At 38.9% G+C, this 20,735-nt stretch overlaps 1 protein-coding gene across 7 annotated transcripts in view; it reads left to right on the top strand.

The window, feature by feature from the left end:
• Positions 1-20,735, top strand: part of LOC311289697 (protein NLRC3-like) — an 81,553-nt gene that overhangs the window by 20,061 nt on the left and 40,757 nt on the right. For all 7 annotated transcript variants that reach the window (XR_014627195.1, XR_014627196.1, XR_014627197.1 and 4 more), the window contains exons 4-7: positions 2,743-4,591; positions 6,474-6,647; positions 6,760-6,933; positions 11,586-11,759. Coding sequence is in view for 1 of the 7 variants with exons in the window: in XM_084407921.1 (XP_084264047.1) it covers positions 2,743-4,591; positions 6,474-6,647; positions 6,760-6,933; positions 11,586-11,759 (2,371 nt within the window). In the remaining 6 variants the exon portion in view is untranslated. The remainder of the gene's footprint in view (positions 1-2,742; positions 4,592-6,473; positions 6,648-6,759; positions 6,934-11,585; positions 11,760-20,735) is intronic.

Genomic DNA, 20,735 nt, shown 5'->3' with positions numbered 1-20,735 from the left:
AATACACACTGATGTCAAAGGAAGAGGCAATAAAAATCCTTTCCGTTATAATTAGACACGTTTTATTCATATCAGATACACATTGTGTAAGTAACTTTACATCGATCATGTTTAGTCGATAAAACTCTTCCGCATAGGATACACCTGTGTATCCTCGCTCATGACTCCTCTGGAAGCCTCCTCACTCCTCGATCCTCGCCTCCTCCCGGTGCAATTAGAGAATTGAGATGTCCTACAAGATGGCTGAGCTTGAACGGTTTCCGGGTCATAGAATGGAGGATGGAGGAGCGAGGAAATGAGGAGGGATATTGAGAAGCACCCTTGGAGTACGAGTGTGATTAATTTGAATATAGTAGTTATTATCACACATGTTGTGCCGCGTCACCTCCTGGGTGGTTTCTACCACGACCATGTAACTCTTATGTTTGTCACGAGCCACTTCTTCTATTTATACTACTCAACTCCTGTAAAAGGTCTACCTTTATAGATTCAGGAGGAGTCAGGTAGGCGTATAATATTCTCTTCTTTGATTATATTATCTCAGAGTTTACTCTGATCACTGCCGTTCCCCCTAGGCCTACAGTTCAGATAACAACCAAGCCTACCTGGGTGGTGTGGGTTAGCCCTTCCGTTCAGACCCACAGTCCACAGCTGGCTCTCCGCCCCAGAGAACAGCTATACCTGCTCATGCACTCCCACGGCCCACTCTGTTGCGACTGGTTGTCAACCTTGACTGACTTTGTAAAATCCATGGGATATAGCTTTTTCAGACAGTTATTTCATGATACCCCAAAAGGGTTCTTACTCTTCAGCAATAAACAGACTTGGACAATAAGTTTTGAGTGATTGCAGTCCTCATTCTCAATTTATTATTTCTTGCAGAGGCAAAAGCAAAAATACACCACTCTGTGCCGGATAAGCTGGAAGTTCCATGGGCCAGAATACACAATTACATTTTAATGCTTACCCTGTCTTCGTTCAATATATATACGCTCTGTAAGAAAATCCGGTGTCGTCTTCTGAAGGTTGTGGTCTGTGGCTGGCTTCCGCTTGCTGCTTGCTCTCTCTCTCTCCAGAAGATCTTACATACACACACACACACACACACACACACACACACACACACACACACACACACACACACACACACACACACACACACACACACACACACACACACACACACACACACACACACACACACACACACACACACACGAGAAAGCTCAAAAAGGCCCCATTTTATAATCACTAATGACGCACAATATCTCTCATCATCATCACTGTATTTATAAAGCGCTTTCACATCAGCAGCAGCTGAACAAAGTGCTGTACATAAGGGTACAAAAACATCAACCAAGACATAAATAACAGTCACAATATCATAAAAATAATAAACTAGGGGTGAAAGATCTAACCCAATAAAACTATATCAAAATAAGACAGTTAAGAGCAAATACTAGCAGATAAGATCAAGTCTCAGTTTGGGTTGAAAGCCAAAGTATAGAAGTGAGTTTTAAGAAGAGTTTTAAAAATCGATGATGAGGAAGCCTGACGAATGGTTAAAGGTAAGGCATTCCATAACTTGGGAGCACAAACAGAGAAGGCCCTATCCCCTCTGAGCTTCCGCTTGGATCCGGGGACGACCAGGAGCAGCTGGTCAGCCGACCGGAGGGACCGGGAGGGAGTGTAACGGTTGAGTAGCTGAGTTAAATAAGGCGGAGCAAGACCATTTAAAGCTTTAAAAGTAAACAAGAGAATTTTAAAATGGATTCTAAAATGCACAGGCAGCCAGTGGAGTGAAGCCAGGATGGGAGTAATGTGTTCTCTCTTCCGGGTTCCGGTTAAAACCCGTGCAGCGGCGTTCTGAACCAGCTGCAGACGTGCAAGTAAGGATTGACTGAGTCCAAAATAAAGGGAGTTACAGTAATCCAGCCGTAAGGAAATAAAGGCATGGATTACGGTTTCTAACTGCTGCCTGGAAAGGAAAGGTTTCACCTTTGCCAGTTTCCTTAGGTGATAAAAACTTGATTTGACTGTGGTGTTGATTTGGCTGTCCAGTTTAAAACCACTGTCCAGTCTAAAACCAAGATTTAATACTGTGGGTTTAAGATACGAGGCTAGAGGACCCAGCTCAACAGGGGGGGTCTCACATAATCTCTACATTTGCGCACGTTGCTTCTACTTGTGTCAACATAATTACTGTGTGCATTTAATTTTTACATTATTAGCGTCAATGCTTTTTTACAAAATGCTTTTCCTGTTTGCGTCAATGGCATTAGCAATACACACATTTTTTATTGTACATTTGATCAGTTTTCTACCTTTCTAGACATTTAATGCCGGACTGTCTTTATATTTAGCAGTTACACACAAAAATGCTCCTGTTACCCAGAACCCATGTTCACCCACACACATAATGCAACATACGTCATCTTTACAGGATGTGGACTACACGTGTGCACACACAGTACATGTTTTTGTCACCTTATGAAAACTTCATGGCCCCTACAGATTATCCAAGATCTGTAATTCTTTGCTTTTTTATTAAATCTTTTCTTATAATTTAGTTCTTTATCTAATTGTTTAGAATAGAATACTCCATTTCTCTTGACAATGTGCTGTAGTTATTTTTGTAATGGGAGCTGCAGACTAGGTTATAATTTACAAATAGGTTTTATAATGAATTTATGAAAAACACAATCACTTAGTCTTTGCTGTTTTTTCCCTTCTTCCTTAAAGGCTCAACAGCAGATGACAGTCAAGCTACCGTTCATGACTATACAAAGACAAGTCAAGCTACTGTTCATGACTATGTAAAGACCAGCCACAAACTGAAGGACAAATTAAAACAGGACTACGAGCGGATCTTGGTTGGTAATTCACAGATGGGTCATCGGCAATACCTAAATGATATTTACACTGATTTATATGTGGTGGAGAATGAAACTGGAGGAAGAGTCAATGACCATGAGGTGATACAGATCGAATCAAATCACAACCAACTGACTGCCAAGGAGAAGCCAATCGAGTGTAATGACATGTTTAAAGTCCAGTGTGACGCGAGTCGACGAAACAGAAAAGTGCTGACAATGGGGATCGCAGGAGTGGGAAAAACTGTCTCTGTCAATAAATTCATCCTTGACTGGGCTGAAGGAATAGAAAATCAGGATATAGTCTTCATATTTCCACTTCCATTCCGTACACTGAATTTGATTAAAGAAGAGTACAGTCTCATGGGACTGCTTAACAAATACTTCTTTAGTAGTCCTGAAGAATTGCCCTCTCTTCCTGAAGGTGACAGTAAGGTCATGTTCATCTTTGATGGGTTGGATGAATGTCGCTGCACTTTGAACTTTAAAGAGGATGACACATGTACAGATGTTACAGAAAAAACAACAGTGAGTAAGATAATAATAAACCTTATCAAGACACACCTGGTTCCCTCTGCCCTCATCTGGATCACATCCAGACCAGCAGCAGCCAGTCCGATACCCCGTGACTACATTGATCAAGTGACAGAGGTCCGAGGATTTAACGATGAGCAGAAAGAGCAATACTTCAAAAATAACAGCAGTCCTGAGGTTTCTGAAAATATTATCCGTCACATCAGGAAATTCAGGAGCCTGTACATCATGTGCCATATCCCTGTCTTCTGCTGGATCTCTATTACTGTTCTTCAGCCTCTTCTGGCTCAAGAAATCAAAGACAAAACTCCCACAACTCTCACAGGGATGTACACAAGGTTCTTAATTTCTCAGCAGCAACAGATGGAAAAAAAATACTGTGATGACCCTGAACCTAAAGCCAATACAAGGTCTTTTGGTGAGATTATTCTGAAGCTTGGGAAACTGGCCTTTCAACAGCTGGAGAAAGGAAATCTGATTTTCTACAAAGAAGATCTTGAGGAATGTGGACTAGATGTCAGCGAAGGGTCAGTGTACTCTGGGTTATGCACTGAAATGTTTAAGGAAGAAATACTTTTACGTAGAAATGTTTACAGCTTCGTACATCTCAGCGTACAGGAATTCCTTGCAGCTCTTTATGTGTTTTTGATGGGCAAAAACAAGAAAACAAACCCCTTTCTTGAATCCTGGACAAAAAAACTGACATGGAAGCTGTCCAAAAAGCCTCTGTTTAAGCTTCATAAGGCTGCAGTCAAGAAGGCTTTACTAAGCGAGAACGGACACCTGGACCTTTTCCTCCGGTTCCTCCTGGGTCTGTCACAGGAGTCTAGTCAGAATGACCTGAAGGAACTACTGCCAGGACTAAAACTCAAAACAGAGAACATGAAAAACACTGCTGACTATATCAAAAAGAAAATAGAAAAGGAGAAATCAGTAGAGAGGACCATCAATCTCTTCCACTGTCTCAATGAACTGAAAGATGACTTTGTGAAGGAAATCCAGGAGAATCTGAGCTCAGGAAATCTTTCAGCACAGAATCTCTCCTCTGCTCAGTGGTCTGGTCTGGTGTTTGTGCTCCTCATGTCTGAAGAGACTCAGGAAAAGTTTGAACTGCAGAAATACAGAAGATCTGATCATGCACTGATGAGACTACTACCAGTGATCAAAAACACCAGAAGAGCATTGTAAGAGTCTCCTTTACATTTATATACTATTAGTCATTTTAATTGGGGCTTAATTTTACTCGGTTAACTCATTGGCCGAGACTTTAAATGTATCAATGTATGTGATGATATTAAATGCCAATGTATCTCTATCATCAGGCAAGTTGAGTCTGAGTTTTACCCTTTTTTTTCTTAAAGGGGTCGTGAATTGAGAAATAAAATTTTCATTAATCTTTTGACATATACTATAAAAATATCCTGTATGTTTCTGAACTCAAAACTTTCTTGTTAGTCCAAAAAAAGCTTTTATTGAAACCAAGTTCAGAAAACAACTAGTTTCAGATTTTGTTACATTATTGCATCATAAGGCGATGAAAGACCATCTCTGCAGAAGAAGATCAATGCCTACTTCTCGCCCATCCCATTGATTCGCACGTGCCATGTTGTAAAAACAGGATTACTCCAGCAAACAAAACCATAGAGATACCTCTTAGGATTACAAGATATTTTTGCAGTGTCAAATTGTGAAAATTAGACTATTTTTAGACTATATTTGATCCAACACCAATGTCACAACACACAAGTTAGAGTAACAATGTTTTTACCATGTGTTACTATTGCTTTGTCTGTTACAGATTATTCGATATGTATTGAGTATTTATACTATAGAGCCGCAGTTAAATGTAAAAGTTGTGATTTGCTGGTCTTTCCTTTGCTTCTGAATTTATGGGGTTAATGCATTGGATTATCGGAAGGGAAGCAAGCACATAGAGAATACTGCTTTTTTAATTGTTTTGATCTAAGCCATTCTCTGTAATAGTTTTTACAATGAGATATTTTGTTTTGTCACCAGTAAGACATTACAACTTATTTAATTTTATTTAAAAAAGAAAAATGTTTCACATTGTTGGCAAATGTTTCAACTATATAATGAGTAGTGCTAAGCAATGGTTAATTATTTTGTATATATGTGACCCTGGACCACAAAACCAGTCACATGGGTCATTTAAATTCAAATTGAGATGTATATAATCTGAAAGCTGAATGAATAAGCTTTCCATTGATGTATGGTTTGTTAAGATTGGACAATATTTGGCCGAGATACAACTATTTGAAAATCTGGAATCTGAGGGTGCAAAAAAATCTAAACATTGAGAAAATCGCCTTTAAAGTTGTCAATTTATGTTCATGATTGTGCTGCATTCACTCACAAAAATAAATGTTTTATATATTTACGGTAGGAAATTTACAAAATATCTTCATGGAACATCTTTATTTAATATCCTATACATTTTTGGCATAAAAGAGAAATCGATAATTTTGACCCATACAATGTATTGTTGGCTATTGCCACAAATATACCCGTGCTACTTGTGACTGGTTTTGTGATCCAGGGTCACATATAAATGCACATATGCATGTACATACACATATGCATGTATATATTTAAGAAAAATGTGTTATTTATATATAAAATATTTATATATAATATAAAGTATGTATAAATATACATACAGTATATACATGCAAATATTTCTTAAATATATACATGCATATGAGTATATTTATATATACAAAAATAATTATACACAGTGCACACAGATATTCTTATGTCAGAGGTTTTCAAAACAATTCCACGTGTAATGGCAGGCCATTGAAAATAATTTTAACATACAAAATAGTGGCCGTTCACTTCAATGTCTTGAATGGAGGTCAATTAAAGTTATCATAAATGAAAGTAACTGGAAATACTGTTTTGATGTTTTATGAAGAGAAAATTGTTTTGACTTTGCTTACATCACTACAGTCAAAGGTTTTTCCAAGTTATCTATGCAGATTATAATCCCTTATAAAACCTACCTGATAATCATTAATATTGCTGTTTGTTTTGTACTTTACACAGGCTACGTAGCTGTAATCTCACTTTTCATTGTTGTACGAGTTTGTCTTCAGTTCTACAATCCACAAACAGTGTCCTAAAAGAGCTGGACCTGAGTAACAATGACCTCCAGGATTCTGGAGTGAAGCGTCTTTCTGATGGATTGAAGAGTCCAAACTGTCAGCTGGAGATACTGAGGTTTGAGTTCAAATACTTAATTTTTTTGCAATAAGTGAATTATAGAAAAAAAAAAAATTTGCACTGCTAAGATTTATTCTGTATGCAATTACAATGTGTTTTTCTTCTTCAGATTTCCAAAATGTAATCTCACTGGTCAGTGTTGTGAGAGTTTGTCATCAGCTCTACAATCCCCAAACTCCTTTCTAAGAGAGCTGGACCTGAGTAACAATGACCTGCAGGATTCTGGAGTGAAGCTTCTTTCTGATGGCCTGAAGAGTCCAAACTGTCAGCTGGAGATAATGAGGTAAATGGTTTTAAAATAATTAAATATTCTATAATCAAGACTTAACCAATAAGCAAGGTAAGCGATCACTTAGGGCCCCAGGGAATCAGGGGGCCCCATTTGATTTGGCTAAACATATTTAGCAAATGTTCCAAGTTTGCATTTCCAACATGTTTTTGCAGCGTTGAATTTTTTTGTTTTTGAATTTTGTAGCCAATCACAGACATTTCGCAATGGCCAATCAAAGGTGTTTAAATTAGTCAGAATTCACTTGCCACTCAAAAGTATTTATTCAGCGCTCATGAATCCTCTAATTATAATAAAGTATAGACATGTTGTAAATAAGAGATTCATTGATTATAACGGAACTCCGAGATCATGATGAACTGAAGTGAGTTTTTAGTTATTATAAGGAGAGGGCTCTTTGCGTGCTTTCTTGGCTATATTATTCTTTATATATTACATTTACAAGTAATTTAATTTGAAACTAATCATTTAATCATTTTGTGATTTATTATACTCAAATACTTAATGGATTATTTATATTTATAAAACGGTTAGTTCCAGTCCTTGATTCTGATTGGTCAATAGCTGTGTTTTATTCACGATAAAACACGGCTATGACCGCTTCAACCAACAGTTCTATGTATTACTACACAACACCCCTAGCAACCACTCTTAGCAACGTAAATATATGTTTGTTCTCATTGATATTGTTCATTGAAGCTTATAGAGTAGAACAGGCATTCTCAACCCTGGTCCTGGAGGGCCACTGTCCTGCAGAGTTTAGGTCCAACCTTGATCAAACACACCTGCCTGTAGCTTTCCAGTAATCCTGAAAGGCTTAATTAGCTTAATTAGCTGGCTCAGGTGTGTTTGATCAAGGTTGGACCTAAACTCTGCAGGACAGTGGCCCTCCAGGACCAGGGTTGAGAATGCCTGGAGTAGAATATTGTGAGAGATTGAATAAGTGAGTGTAGCAGCATTTACAGTAGATATAGCATCTTCCTTCAGGTCAGTCCTATATTCGTAATAAAGTAAATCCGTTTGAATGTCCGCTGCGATATCTTGTCCTTTTAACAGTTAAGTATGGGGTTACAATTGTTGCATTATTCCAAATAAATAGATTAAGATCCACAAATAAATGTAAAGAGTTTCACAGAAAATTATAAAATTCACAAATAAATAAAATGAGATTTGCAAAAAAAAAAAAAAAAAGACATTTACAAATGTGTTTTAAATTACAAAAACAACTCTGCCTGGCATTTATTTGTGAATCACGTCCTGTGCATTTGTGAATAGCTTCTTGTGCATTTGTAAATCCCCTCACACATCTGTGGATTTTGAAACACTTCTAGCGTCAACGTACAGACAAATCCACAAATAAGTGGACTCCACCCACCGTTTACTCAAGCCAATCAGATAACGGCCACATTGAGCTGACCAATCGTAGCATGTTCTCGCTACAATCAGTCATGTTTGGCTGTGCAATCAGGGCGATCTTGCCCTGAAATAACTTTGCTCATTCATCTGCATTGGCTCAAATAGGAATTGTAAGGCTAAGGCCCATAACATTGCTACTGTAAAAGATGTTTAAAATTTGGATTTCATTAGAGTTAGACCATTAGACTGTGTATCAAGTCAAGCCACATTTTTATGAGCCTTTGAAAATGCCATAGAAACAGCGCTTTACATCTCTGTTATGGGAACAACGCTTTATGGAAGCGTCACACTCTTCAAGATAGAACAGAAAAGCATAGGCCTATATAAGTTGCTGACTAATGAATAACTGGATTTAATCTCGTGATAAATACGCGAGTTTGTGTATTTTATTTTTTTTAAGACTTACACCTTTGAACCTATTTCAAGGTTTGCGTTCTCGAGCCACCAGGCACTGTTGTTGTGCCAAAGAGCGGGCCGGAGCGCGTTAGGGGTTTTCTTTTAGAACGGTGTCGTGTAAGATGCCCCTAACTGTACGTACACACCGCCGCCGACTTGAGCTGCAAAGAAGCTCTGGCCGCCCTGTCAAGGACGCTTGTCAAAAAGTTCGGGGAAGCCTGTTGACGCTTTGGCCGCTCTGACGTAGCAGCATTCTATGTTCGATCATGGGAGAAGAGAAGTGTGAAATGTACACCATGAAATGTAAACAGAAAAAACAAGCAATACATTGACACTAGAAACCTTTTATAATGACAGCATATATCAAATTTTTGGTCACATTTGGTCGGGAAAAAAAAGAATAATTAGCTATAATTATTATTATTATTATTATTTGCATCTGTGCAATTGGTCAAATCGGTGTTACCATGAGCGAATGAATTGCATTCCCGCCCGCTTAAAACGAGCGTTCGTAAATATTTCCAATAAAAGTTAAGCTCATCCTCAAATGTGCATCACTGGATCATTAGGGATCATCGCGAAGTTGTTGTGTTTGGTGCTGCTATATCGCACAAGATTTGTCAACACAGAAAACATTTCATCACTGGAGAGTTTTGAAATGCGAATTTCAAATTTGAGATGCGAGGGAATTTACAAATGCACAAGAAGCGATTCACAAATGTGTGCAGCGATTTACAAATGCACATGAAGCGATTCACAAATAAATGCCAGGCAGAGATGTGTTTGTGACATAAAACACATTTGTAAATATATTTTTTTATTTGCAAATCTTTTTTTTTAATTTGATACATTTTTGTGAAACTGTACATTTATTTGTGGATCTTAATCTCTTTATTTGTGAATTTGATACATTTTTGTGAATCTCAATCTATTTAATTGGAATAATGCAGCAATTCTAACCCCATAGTTAAGGGGTTTTCCGTGCCCTCTAGTCATTTGTCAGTTGCATCTTTCTTCTCAGTGTTCACAAGTTTCAGTCCTTTCAATATAAAAGTCTTCTCTACTGACAGACTCGCTCATAAATACAGTCTTTGTTGCCATCTAATGGTGAAATAATGTAACTTCGGTTGCGGTTCATGGTTAGGGACTGTTTTTTCTAGCGGAAGGAAGGCTTTTAGTGAGTGTACTTCATGAATTTGCATTGATACATATTATTTTGCTTAAATATTTGTATTGTGTGGTAACCGTTGTATTGTGGTAACTGGTAAACGTGTCGTGCCTAACAACGCCCTTCAGCACTGAATCGTACTTTGTTTAAATAAGTTCAAAGTTACTTTTAGATTTAATGTTATTACCTTGACAAACTATACATCATTAAAAAGATAGAAAACTCAAGCTTCAGTTTTTGACCACTATTTTATTCTGAGAAACTTAGTGACAGTTATGTCTTAATTTGTGTAAAGAGTTATGTAATAAAAAAAGAGTCGATACCTTTATTATGAATTATGAGTGTCAGCAGCATCCATTCAGAAAAAAACCTGTACGGTCGTCATGAAAGCACTTGAGAAAACATCGTCCCTCAGGGATTGTAGCTCAAAATTGTGCAGATTTGGAGAAATTTTGATAGATTCTCATAGTTGTACGTCATATTTCTATAGGGAAGAATAATATTGTACTGTGTTTTCAATTCACATTGGCAGCCTGAGGGTGCCCTATGCACATTTAGTCCATATATGGAAAACATGAAGAAGAGCCATGTCATGTGACATTCCAGGAACTCCCTGACATAAACAGAGATCGCTGTAACATGCAGATAAAGACGTTTTGGAGACAATAAATACAATTCTTGAGCTGTGTTCTTCAAGCCATGTTGAGCATTTCATAATAATAGATTATATTTTTTATGCAATGTTAATTGATATAGCCTTTATCATGGTGCAGAATACTATAAAATAATATATTTTCAGTCTGATTTTTTTTATCTGAAACCAAATCAAAACACAGAAGGTTATTTAAAGCACTTGACTTGCGTAAGTTTGGAGCAAAAACAGGGTTTTAATCTCAAAATTGTCGTGTATTTATGGTGAGCTAAGCTAACATGCTAACGATGCCTAAGATGCACCTGCCACCTAGCTGTTATTTTTAGCAATAATTTTGAATAGGAATGCTCACTGAAATGTTTCTTTTTTCAAGAATAACTTTGATCAAAGTAATTAGGGATTGAAACACCATGAATAGACAGTAGTTAGTCATTATAATGAAGACAAAAGAAGAGAGACAAAACACTGATTGGATGCTTAGAAAATGACAATAAACATTAGTTAGCATTTTAAAGTCTTCTCAAAATAAAATCACATGAGATGATCTTGAAAAACATTTAATAAAACTCAGAGTTTTAGACTTATCATCTTCAGATTTAACATGGTCAGACATGTGGCTTTAGCTGCAGTGCATTTCTAAATTAATATAATGCCAACTTCAATTTTATTTTCATAAAAATACATTTCTAATAACTTTACAAAACTTTGAAGCTATTTATAACTATTTTTTTCATTATGACAATAATTAAACTGCCAAGTGTCTGCTTTCAAATTAGACCATACTTGTGCTTTTAGTGTTTTAGTTTGAGTATGCCATTTCTGGGGATTTTTTTCTAAACATTTTGAAAAGCAAATGAATACTTTTAATCTGTCACATTTCCACAGACTCTTGTTACTTTTGTGACTGGATCTACAAAAGACAACAGTTGCAAATACAAACTGCTCAGGTCAGTGTGTAATAGTAACTGATTTCCAAACTAATGTCATGTGGACTGTTGCCTTGTGTCTTTGTAGATTATCTGGCTGTATGGTGACAGAGGAAGGCTGTGGTTATGTGTCTTCAGCTCTGAGTTCAAACCCCTCACACCTGAGAGAGCTGGATCTGAGCTACAATCACCCAGGAGATTCAGGAGTCAAGCTGCTCTCTGATAAACTCAACCATCCAGACTACAGACTAGATACACTCAAGTATGTAGAGCAAGAAGAGTTTTGATTAAAAACTCCAAAACAACATTACAATCTTCACTTATTACAAAACAGCAGGGCCGGCAAGTGCCTATAGGCAGTGGTGGAAAGAGTACTAACAAATTGTACTTAAGTATTGCTACTTAAGTAATAATTTACTTGAGTACAAGTAGAAGTACTGAAAAATAATATGACTCAAGTAAGAGTAAATAAGTAGTTTGCTTAAAAACTACTCATGTAACTACGTTACAAAGTACTTTGGTATTATTTTTCTATTTTTTCCCAAAATGGGGAGATGATGGCGATATGGAGCACTAAACACTCATGTCATCTGTTTAATCCATACTGGAAGCCCAGTACATACTGATTCATCCCTCGTGCAGAAAGTCCACAAGTGAGATTCATAGAAGTATAAAACGTATGACATTTCAGGAAATGGCTTATATGGATATAATAACATGCAAATATTGACGTTTTGACTGATGAAGTCATGATGACTGGTGACTACATGAAGACAAACAGATGATAGCGATAATATATCTGTGGTTATCAAGCTATCTCAGGTATTTTCATAAGAATGATGAATGTCTTTAAAGGGATAGTTCACCCAAAAAGGAAAATAAGCCCATGATTTACTCTCCCTCAAGCCATCCTAGGTGTAAATTACATTCTTCTTTCAGACAAATACAGTCAGAGTTATATTACAAAATGTCCTGGCTCTTCTAAGCTTTATAATGGCAGTGAATGGCTGGAGAAAATTTGAAGCCCAAAAAAGTGCATCCATCCATGAAAAAAGTGATCCACTTTTACTCCAGGGGGTTAATAAATGCCTTCTGAAGTGAATCCATTCGTTTGTGTAAGGAAAATACCCATATTTAAAACATTTATAAACTATAATCACTAGCTTCCGCCAGATGGCCGTACGCATTGATTTAGGGTGGAAGACTAACCCCTGACCCGATGCACAACGTAATATGACGAACGTGGAAGCTCAGAGGAAAGAGCTAAACAAAACCCTGGTCGCGAATTAGCAATTTTGAAGAGAAATGTCAGAGGATTTATGTATAATAGAAGAGTAGCTTCAGTTTGCTGCATAGCCCTATTTGTTTAAACAGCGAGAGGCGTCTAAGCTTACGATACTCCTACATCCTACGTCACACATACGTCATGGGTTATTCTTGTGGCGCAAGAATTGCGTAGTATGCGTACGGTCGTCTGGCGGAAGCTAGTTATTTTAGATTATAAAGTTATAAATATGGTTAGCCTATTTTTCTTACAAAAACCCATGGCTTCACTTCAGAAGGGCTTTATTAACCCACTGGAGCCGTGTGGAGTATTTTTTTTTTTTTTTTATTCCAGCCATTTACTCCCATTATAAAGCTTGGAAGAGCCAGGACATTTTTTTATATAACTCTGATTGTATTCGTCTGAAAGAAGAATGTCATCTACACCTAGAAGGATTTGAGCTAACCCTTTAATGCAATGCAACATAGCTTGTAGAATTTAATAAATAATATATTCTCACTCTGTGTTAAGAAGCAACATGAAACCACAGAAGTAATTTCATGTATTGTGATTTTGGAGCAAAACATGATATTAAACTCATAAATTGTAGTGTTTAACAGTATGCTAAGCAAACATACTAGCTTTCCCTGTTGTCAAGAGCAATTTGTTTTATTACTAATTTTGAAAAGTAAGTCCAGGTAAGATTCTTTGAATGATTTCATTTGAATCATTTCATAATTGAAAGCAAAGAAGTTTAAGTGAGAGATCTGATAAAAAAAAGAGAGATTTAGCCTACAATAGTATGAATAAAAAAGTCCCAGTGAAAAAAATAAAAAATAATCAGTTGGGGTATGGTTAACATGTTAAATTAAATTCTCTCTCTCTTTTTTTTTTTCATTCTACCGAAAATGTGCTGAGCTCCTGTTGTGGGCTCCTGTTGCTATAGTAACGAACTATACTTTTACATGCATCTGATTGACAGAAAAATCGAGTTGAGGTTTTTTCAGCTTTGTACAAAGTTTGCTTTGTACATTTAGTTTAATTGTATTGTTAAAGATGGCGAGCTTTACCATTGAACTGTGTGCATGTATTTTAGACACTTACATTGTTCTTGCTCTGTCCATGCAATAACTGCGTCCATGTTATGAGCCACGTTTTTTATTTACTTCAACTGCTCAGTGCTCTGGTATTATCAATGGGATGACCCATTTCAGGAGTTGCCATAATTAAAATTTAAAATCAGAATATGAGCATAGCTCACTTACATTCACTGAAATATTGAAACGTTAGTGATACTGATTCAAAACACGAGCGCCAGTAATTGAATGTCAAAGTGCGGTTTGAACGCCCTGCCCCCCAGTCAAACTGGAAGTTTTGATTGGTTTTGCACCCAAGTCAGACCTGCCAGTTATTGGCTGAAGCGCTTCAGAACTTTCTGTTATTGGCTGATGCGCAGGGCTCCACCGCTGTAGTTTGAAAAGTGTCTGTCAAATGTCAACTTGCCCTGTTGTTCGTCGGCACCTTTGTCAAAATACTTTGTACTTTTGGTGAAAAATAAATGTAGTGAAGTTGAATACTTTATTTTTATTCAACTCAAGTAAAAGTAAAAGTACCACAATTTAATTATACTCAAGAAAGTAGAAAAAAATAAAAAAATCTACTCAAGTACTCTAACGAAAGTATTTGTAATTAGTTACTTTCCACCTCTGCCTATAGGAGAACTAGTCAGCCGCCTAGGGTGGCAGCACAGTCAGGGCAGAAATTTGTTTATTCTTCCTAGTAGTGCCACTTCCATCCCGCCCCTGCCTAGAGCGATAGTTGAGCTTTTGCCGGCCCCGCATACCAGTTAGACATTATTACTTTCATACATTTACAAAAGTTCTTATTGAGAATGTACAGAGGGTTAGCAGTTATATTACAGGGCTGTTAAATGCGTCATTCTAATTGGTTGATGAACTTTCTATGGCATGGAATTTTTCCAGTAAATGCACAGCTAAAGTAGTTCCAGGCAGGTCTTCACTGCATTAGAGTTTCATAGCCTTTCGCCAAATTATTTCAAAGGTCCTTACAGCCTACAACAGCAAAAGAACCAAAACCCACAAAGATATTGACCAAACAAATAAACATAACAAATAGGATAAAAATGACAAACTATTTTCATAATTTTTCCACGTCTTATTTGCTTTCTCCCGCTCTTTCTCACATATAAACGCACACACATACAATACAGACACACACACTGACACACACACACACACACACTTGTCAGTTCTGCCTAGCGACTATCAGTCTTAATTGCCTATCAGTAAAATAGTTTCGCAACTTATGTAGTTTGACTGAGAACGGGACCATATTAGGTGAGGTCAGATATCTAGCTTTCCACAAGGGGTGTCAGTCAAAACACTGGATCCAATCAGCTTCATCCAAAGTAGGTTTATTTGTTATTAACACTGGTATCTTTCATACAGAACGCAGCTGTACACGAGCTTTACAGTTAATCCATATTCACAATATGTGTGTATGTACTGTTCCCTTTCGTTCAGTCACTACAAGTTACGTCAGTGAATGACAAAATGGGGGTTTTGCTTAGAAGCCAATCACCTTCGAGTTCTTACAAAACGAGCCAATGGCAAGGAAAATGCCATGGTTCTGCGTATTTTGCATAGCGCAACTCCGCCCCACCGCGTGGGTATAAAAGGAGCAGCGTGGCAATCTCACATTATGTTTTTGCTTCGGAGCCGAGTGTTTCTTCACTTCACTTCACTGCAAGTCCCCTCTGCCATACCCCAATCTATTCTCTCCACGAGAGGGGATACTTTGGCTGGTGGCCAGGGTGATTTGAGGCTGTTGGTGTGGAACAACCCAACAAATTCACCTCGGGCCACACCCTCCTCTTGCATATTGCAACCCGTGAGGTTTCCGGATGAGGTCGCTGGCCAGTCTTATGGCGGGTCCAGCGTTTCATTCCAGCGCATCACAAGGTGGTCTTGAGTCATCTGGAGATGAAGACTTGGCTGTGCTGCCTCCTTTGGGGGTGCCAGCATTGCCCGAGTCTAATCCAGAGCTGACTGCCATGCTTTCCTGGGCAGCCACAAGAATCGTGTTTGTGTGGAACCCTCCGCCATGTACCGAGCGCTCAAGGCTTGATGATTGGTTTTTGGGGGCGGCGGGTGCTGACAGGTGTCCCCAATTCCTTTCTTCCAGGAAGTGCATGAAGAGGTCATGAGATCGTGGAAGTCTCCTTTGACCTTTAGGGACTGCTCAGCGAGCCATACCAGTACACGGTTCTTTCATTCGGGTTAGCCCTGTCCCCTCACGTCTTCACGGAAGTCGTCGAGGCAGCCCTTGTGCCACTCCGGCAACACGGGGTTCGCATCCTGAACTATCTCGACGACTGGCTGATTCTAGCTCATCTCGAGACCGGGTTTGCGAACACAGGGACATGATGCTCCGGCGCAGCTTACGAGCGCGCGCGCGCAGTCACTGCTGAGTCAATTCGAGGACAAGAGTACGGTTCCAGTGAAGTTATTTCAGAGGCTCCTGGGGCATATGGCGTACGGATTGCTTCATATGAGACTGCTTCAGCACTGGCTTTGCGATCGTTACCAGTTACTCGGGCCTGCAGTCAGACCTTCACCCCGTGGACGAACCTCTCCTTTATATGGGCTGGAGTCCCCTTAGAATGAGTTTTCAGGCATGTTGTTGTCTCAACAGATGCCTCCACCACGGGCTGGGGTGCCATGTGCAATGGACATGCTGCCACGGGTTCCTGGACAGGACCCCAGTGCCTTTGGCATGTCAATTGCCTTGAGTTGCTGGCAGTACGCTTGGCTCTGCACCGTTTCCGGGCGTTGCTCAAGGACCAACACGTACTAGTCCGTTCAGACAACACGGCCACAGTAGCGTACATTAGGGCTGAACAATTTTTGAAAATAATCTAATTGTCATTTAGTTTTACCAATATTGCGATTGCGATTTAATATGCGATTATTTTCTAAGCTCTTTATATTTTCTATTATTCAACAAAGACAAGCAATAAATCATTGTAAAATAGGGATGGGAATCTTTAGGCACCTCATGAGCCGATCTACTTTTTTCCTTATTAATTAATCTTATTAATAAAACAAAAAATATTTATTTAATTACATATGTAATTATAAGTAAGCCAACTTTAAAAAACTAAATTAATACAATTACATGTTAAGAATTTTAAATAGGCTATATAAACTAATATAGCTCCAAAACATTAAAGTTAGCAAATAACAAAGAGGCAAAAAAATATTACAAGCAATAAACAAAGAGTGCCTTCAGTATTTAAGAGTAGGCTGTCTGAACGTTTTCCATTCAAGAGCTGTAAGTGATTTTTCTTTCTCAGTTTAGATACGATAAGCTGCATTCACACTAATGCACAGATCTCTTTTGAAATATAAGATTTGGTTTGTGCTGTCTGTTTAATAACTTAATACTGTGTTTACATTAATTTTGCATCATAAAAGTATTTTGAGATGCAAGTACATTTAACCACGTAGACGGAGTTGCTCACAGACGCATGCGCAAGTGCTCTTCGCAAAGCGTGTGTGAGTATTTGAAATTGAACGCAGCTTCTGTTGGTGATTTTAATATTTTTTATATATAAGCCAACTGCATTCCAAAAGACATATGATGCCTTTGTAGAGCATTTTTAAGGAAAATACCGGCGGGCAAGAGTAAAGCCCAATTTATACTTCTGCGTCGAACTCACGTTGTAGCTACGTCGTAGGCTGTGTGTAGCACGCGTACCCTTCGGCGTACCCTGGCGTGCACCTCTCCAAAAATGTAACAACGCGACAATTCCTTGCGGACTGCAAGCGCTGTGATTGGTCTGCTTGAACCCCTCCCTCGTGTTTCACATACTCCCTCTCCATGTGTTATTGCGCGTCAACGTGGACAACGACGCAGAAGTATAAATAAAAACCAACGCGTAGCCTACAGCGCAGAGGCTCCGGCGTAGGTCAGTATAAATCAGCCTTAACATCAAGCAATGCGCGCGTATCTCACAGCGCATATCTTGTGCAATGAAGCCCGTGAATGTCCTTGTAATTCGCTTAAACTTTTCCGAACTTTATGAAAGAATATTTTTCAGAAGGTTTGAGTGGTGTTGTGTGTGTGTGTGTGTGAGAGAGAGAGAGAGAAAGAGGAATTAGAAGCAAGCAGAAATCGGTTGTTTATAAAGCACACGCAGCGTCATCACGCATCTGTGTTTAAAACTAAGCTCCGCTTCGGTTCTGAAATTATCTGAATCGATAAAGAATCGTTGGAGAGAATCTATAACACAATATCATATAAATTAAACATAAACTGTTCTTTCCTGTAATCTCTGCCAGGCCTATATGTAGCATGCCAAGTTGATGCTTCATCTGCAGTGCAGACTGCTTACTCTCGCGTGTCACATGACCAGAGTGTAATCGCAGCTTTTGCGGTTAAAAAATCGTGTTTCATCATATCGCGATATTATCGCAAATGCAATTAATCCCACCGTATGTCGCAACTTGCTCGCCATCTCCTCCTATGGAGTCAGAAGCTTCTGAGGTCGCTTCGAGCCATTCACATCCCGGAAGAGTTGAACCGTGCATCCGACGAGCTCTCGCGGATTTAGTCACTTCCTGGGGAATGGAGACTCCATCCCCAGACGGTTCAGCTGATTTGGGAACGAAGGCTGTCTCCTTCCACCCTGAAGGTTTACATGGCTGCCAATCACTGCGCACCACGACCTTGTGGAGTCAAAAATGGTGGGAAAGCATGACCTGGTCATCAGGTTCCTGAGGGGGGCGAGGAGACTAAATCCTCCTCGCTCTCCTCTCATACCCTCTTGGGACCTCGCAGTGGTCTTATCAGCCCTGCAGAGAGCTCCCTTTGAGCCTTTGCGGTCAGTGGAGCTTAAAATGAAGAAGGGGAAAAGCACTAGAAGGTGACAGCAAAAAGGACATCCGGCTTATTAAACATGATTTACAAAGACTGACAGGCCTTGTCCACACGGGTATTTCGGACGTCGCCGGTTTTGGACGAGACCCGGTCGGACCTCTAGTTGGTCGGACAGCTTTGAGAACGAAGTGGTTGTTGCTGAAGAATGGAGAGAGAATTTTAGTTTGTCGAGGACCATGCCTGTTGACTTTGAGTGAGCTGCATCGCCCGCACATTGAAGGGCAGACAACTGTAATGAGATCGCCTGTCAGTGTTGTCAAAAAAGTTGCACACTGTACTATTTAGCAGATGAGGGGAGATTATGCAAGACGGCAAACGCCTTTGGATTATCAAGACAGGTGGTGTCGAAAATAGTAAGGCATGTATGTGAAGCAATTACTGTCCACTTGGGCCCTGTGTATATACAGTTACCTGTCACTGAGTCCAAAGTAAAGGAACTTGTAGCAGGGTTTCACCGAGCCCATGGCATTCCTCAGTGCATTGGTGCCGTGGATGGGACCCATGTTGAAATAAAGCAGCCATCTACAAATGCTATGGATTACTTGAAAAGAAAGGGGAGGTTTTCTCTTAAAAACGATGACGTGAGATTAGTCATGTGATACATATTGTACCAACATGTTTATGTTGTAACGGGTACTGTGCTCCGTTATATGCTATTCACTTTCACACTGTTGCTAAGATCTGTTACTTTGCACACTCTTCATATCACAGTCCTGCAAAGATGACAGAAAATTTACTCACATTTGCTGTCCTGTGGCAATACATGACACCATTAGACCAAATACATGCATTTTAGACCAAACATATGGTGAGTGAGTGCGAACTGGACGCATCAGTGAATTAAGCGTTTTCCGACTTTTCAGTGTGGATGAGAAACTTTTGGAAAATGCTAGTGTGGACGGAGAGCGTTTTTAAACGGAAACACCTTTTTCAAATGTACCCGGATTAATGTAGACATAGCCTTTGTCTTCAGCCTTATCTGCGCTTGTGGTTTAACACCTTCTCTTCACACTCCTTAACCTTTGTGGTTGGTTACAAACAGTAAAGTTCATCCAAAAATGAAATTTCTGTCATTAATTACTCACCCTCATGTCGTTCCAAACCCATAAGTCCTTCGTTCATCTTCATCTTTGGAGCACAAATAAATATATTATTGATGAAATTTCACTTCAAAATGGTGACAGGGATTCCCAGAGGGGAAGTGCTTAGCGAAGTTTGCGAGTGTTTGTCTAAAAGTGGAGTGGAACGCAGCCCTGGAGGGCCAATGCAGAGCTTAGCTACAACCCTGATAAAACACACCTAAGCAAGCTAATCAAGGTCGTCAGGATCTTTAGAAAATCATAGGAAAGGTGAGTTTGATCTGGGTTTGAGCTAACCTCGGCAGGGCAGTGGCCCTCCAGAACTGGATTTGAGGAACCCTGGCATAATCTTAACCCTAACCTCAACGTTCTCAATAAAATGAATCAACCTACTAAAAAGCAAACACAAATTAGTAAATATAAAATGCAACTTGCGTTACAAGAGACAAATCAATATACATACTGAATAATGGTCAGTGAAACACAGATCATACAGCTGCTCACAGCATAGTTTGATGAAATAAAAGTGTAAGATCTATAATAAATGATCTATAATAAATGACTGGACAGCTCATGACATCATAACAAGTGAAGCCACTGCGCCGCCATATTGGTATTCACACACATTCTACTGAATTAATAGAAAATCATCTGATTTTACTGAGAAAACATGACCTAACAAATCAGTGTTTTTATATAGGAAGTCTCGCTCTACATTCTTACAACACAAATGTCCTATCTTTGTAAAGGTTTTTTAGTAAAAGTGTGGGCAAGTTATGTCATCTTCAATACAGATTTATGCTTTCTAAGGTATGTGCATTTAAAGTGCCGTACATTCATTTATTGACACACTTTAATATGTAAATTATATTATCAGAAAACTGAACATTTAGCATAGTCAGGCTTTAATGGATAAAACAACGGAGGTGAAATA

Source organism: Rutilus rutilus (genome assembly GCF_951802725.1).
Source record: "Rutilus rutilus genome assembly, chromosome: 4".
Classification (NCBI taxonomy): Eukaryota; Metazoa; Chordata; class Actinopteri; order Cypriniformes; family Leuciscidae; genus Rutilus; species Rutilus rutilus.
Note: the sequence above shows the minus strand (reverse complement) of the source record. Positions and strands in the feature narration are given on the sequence as shown.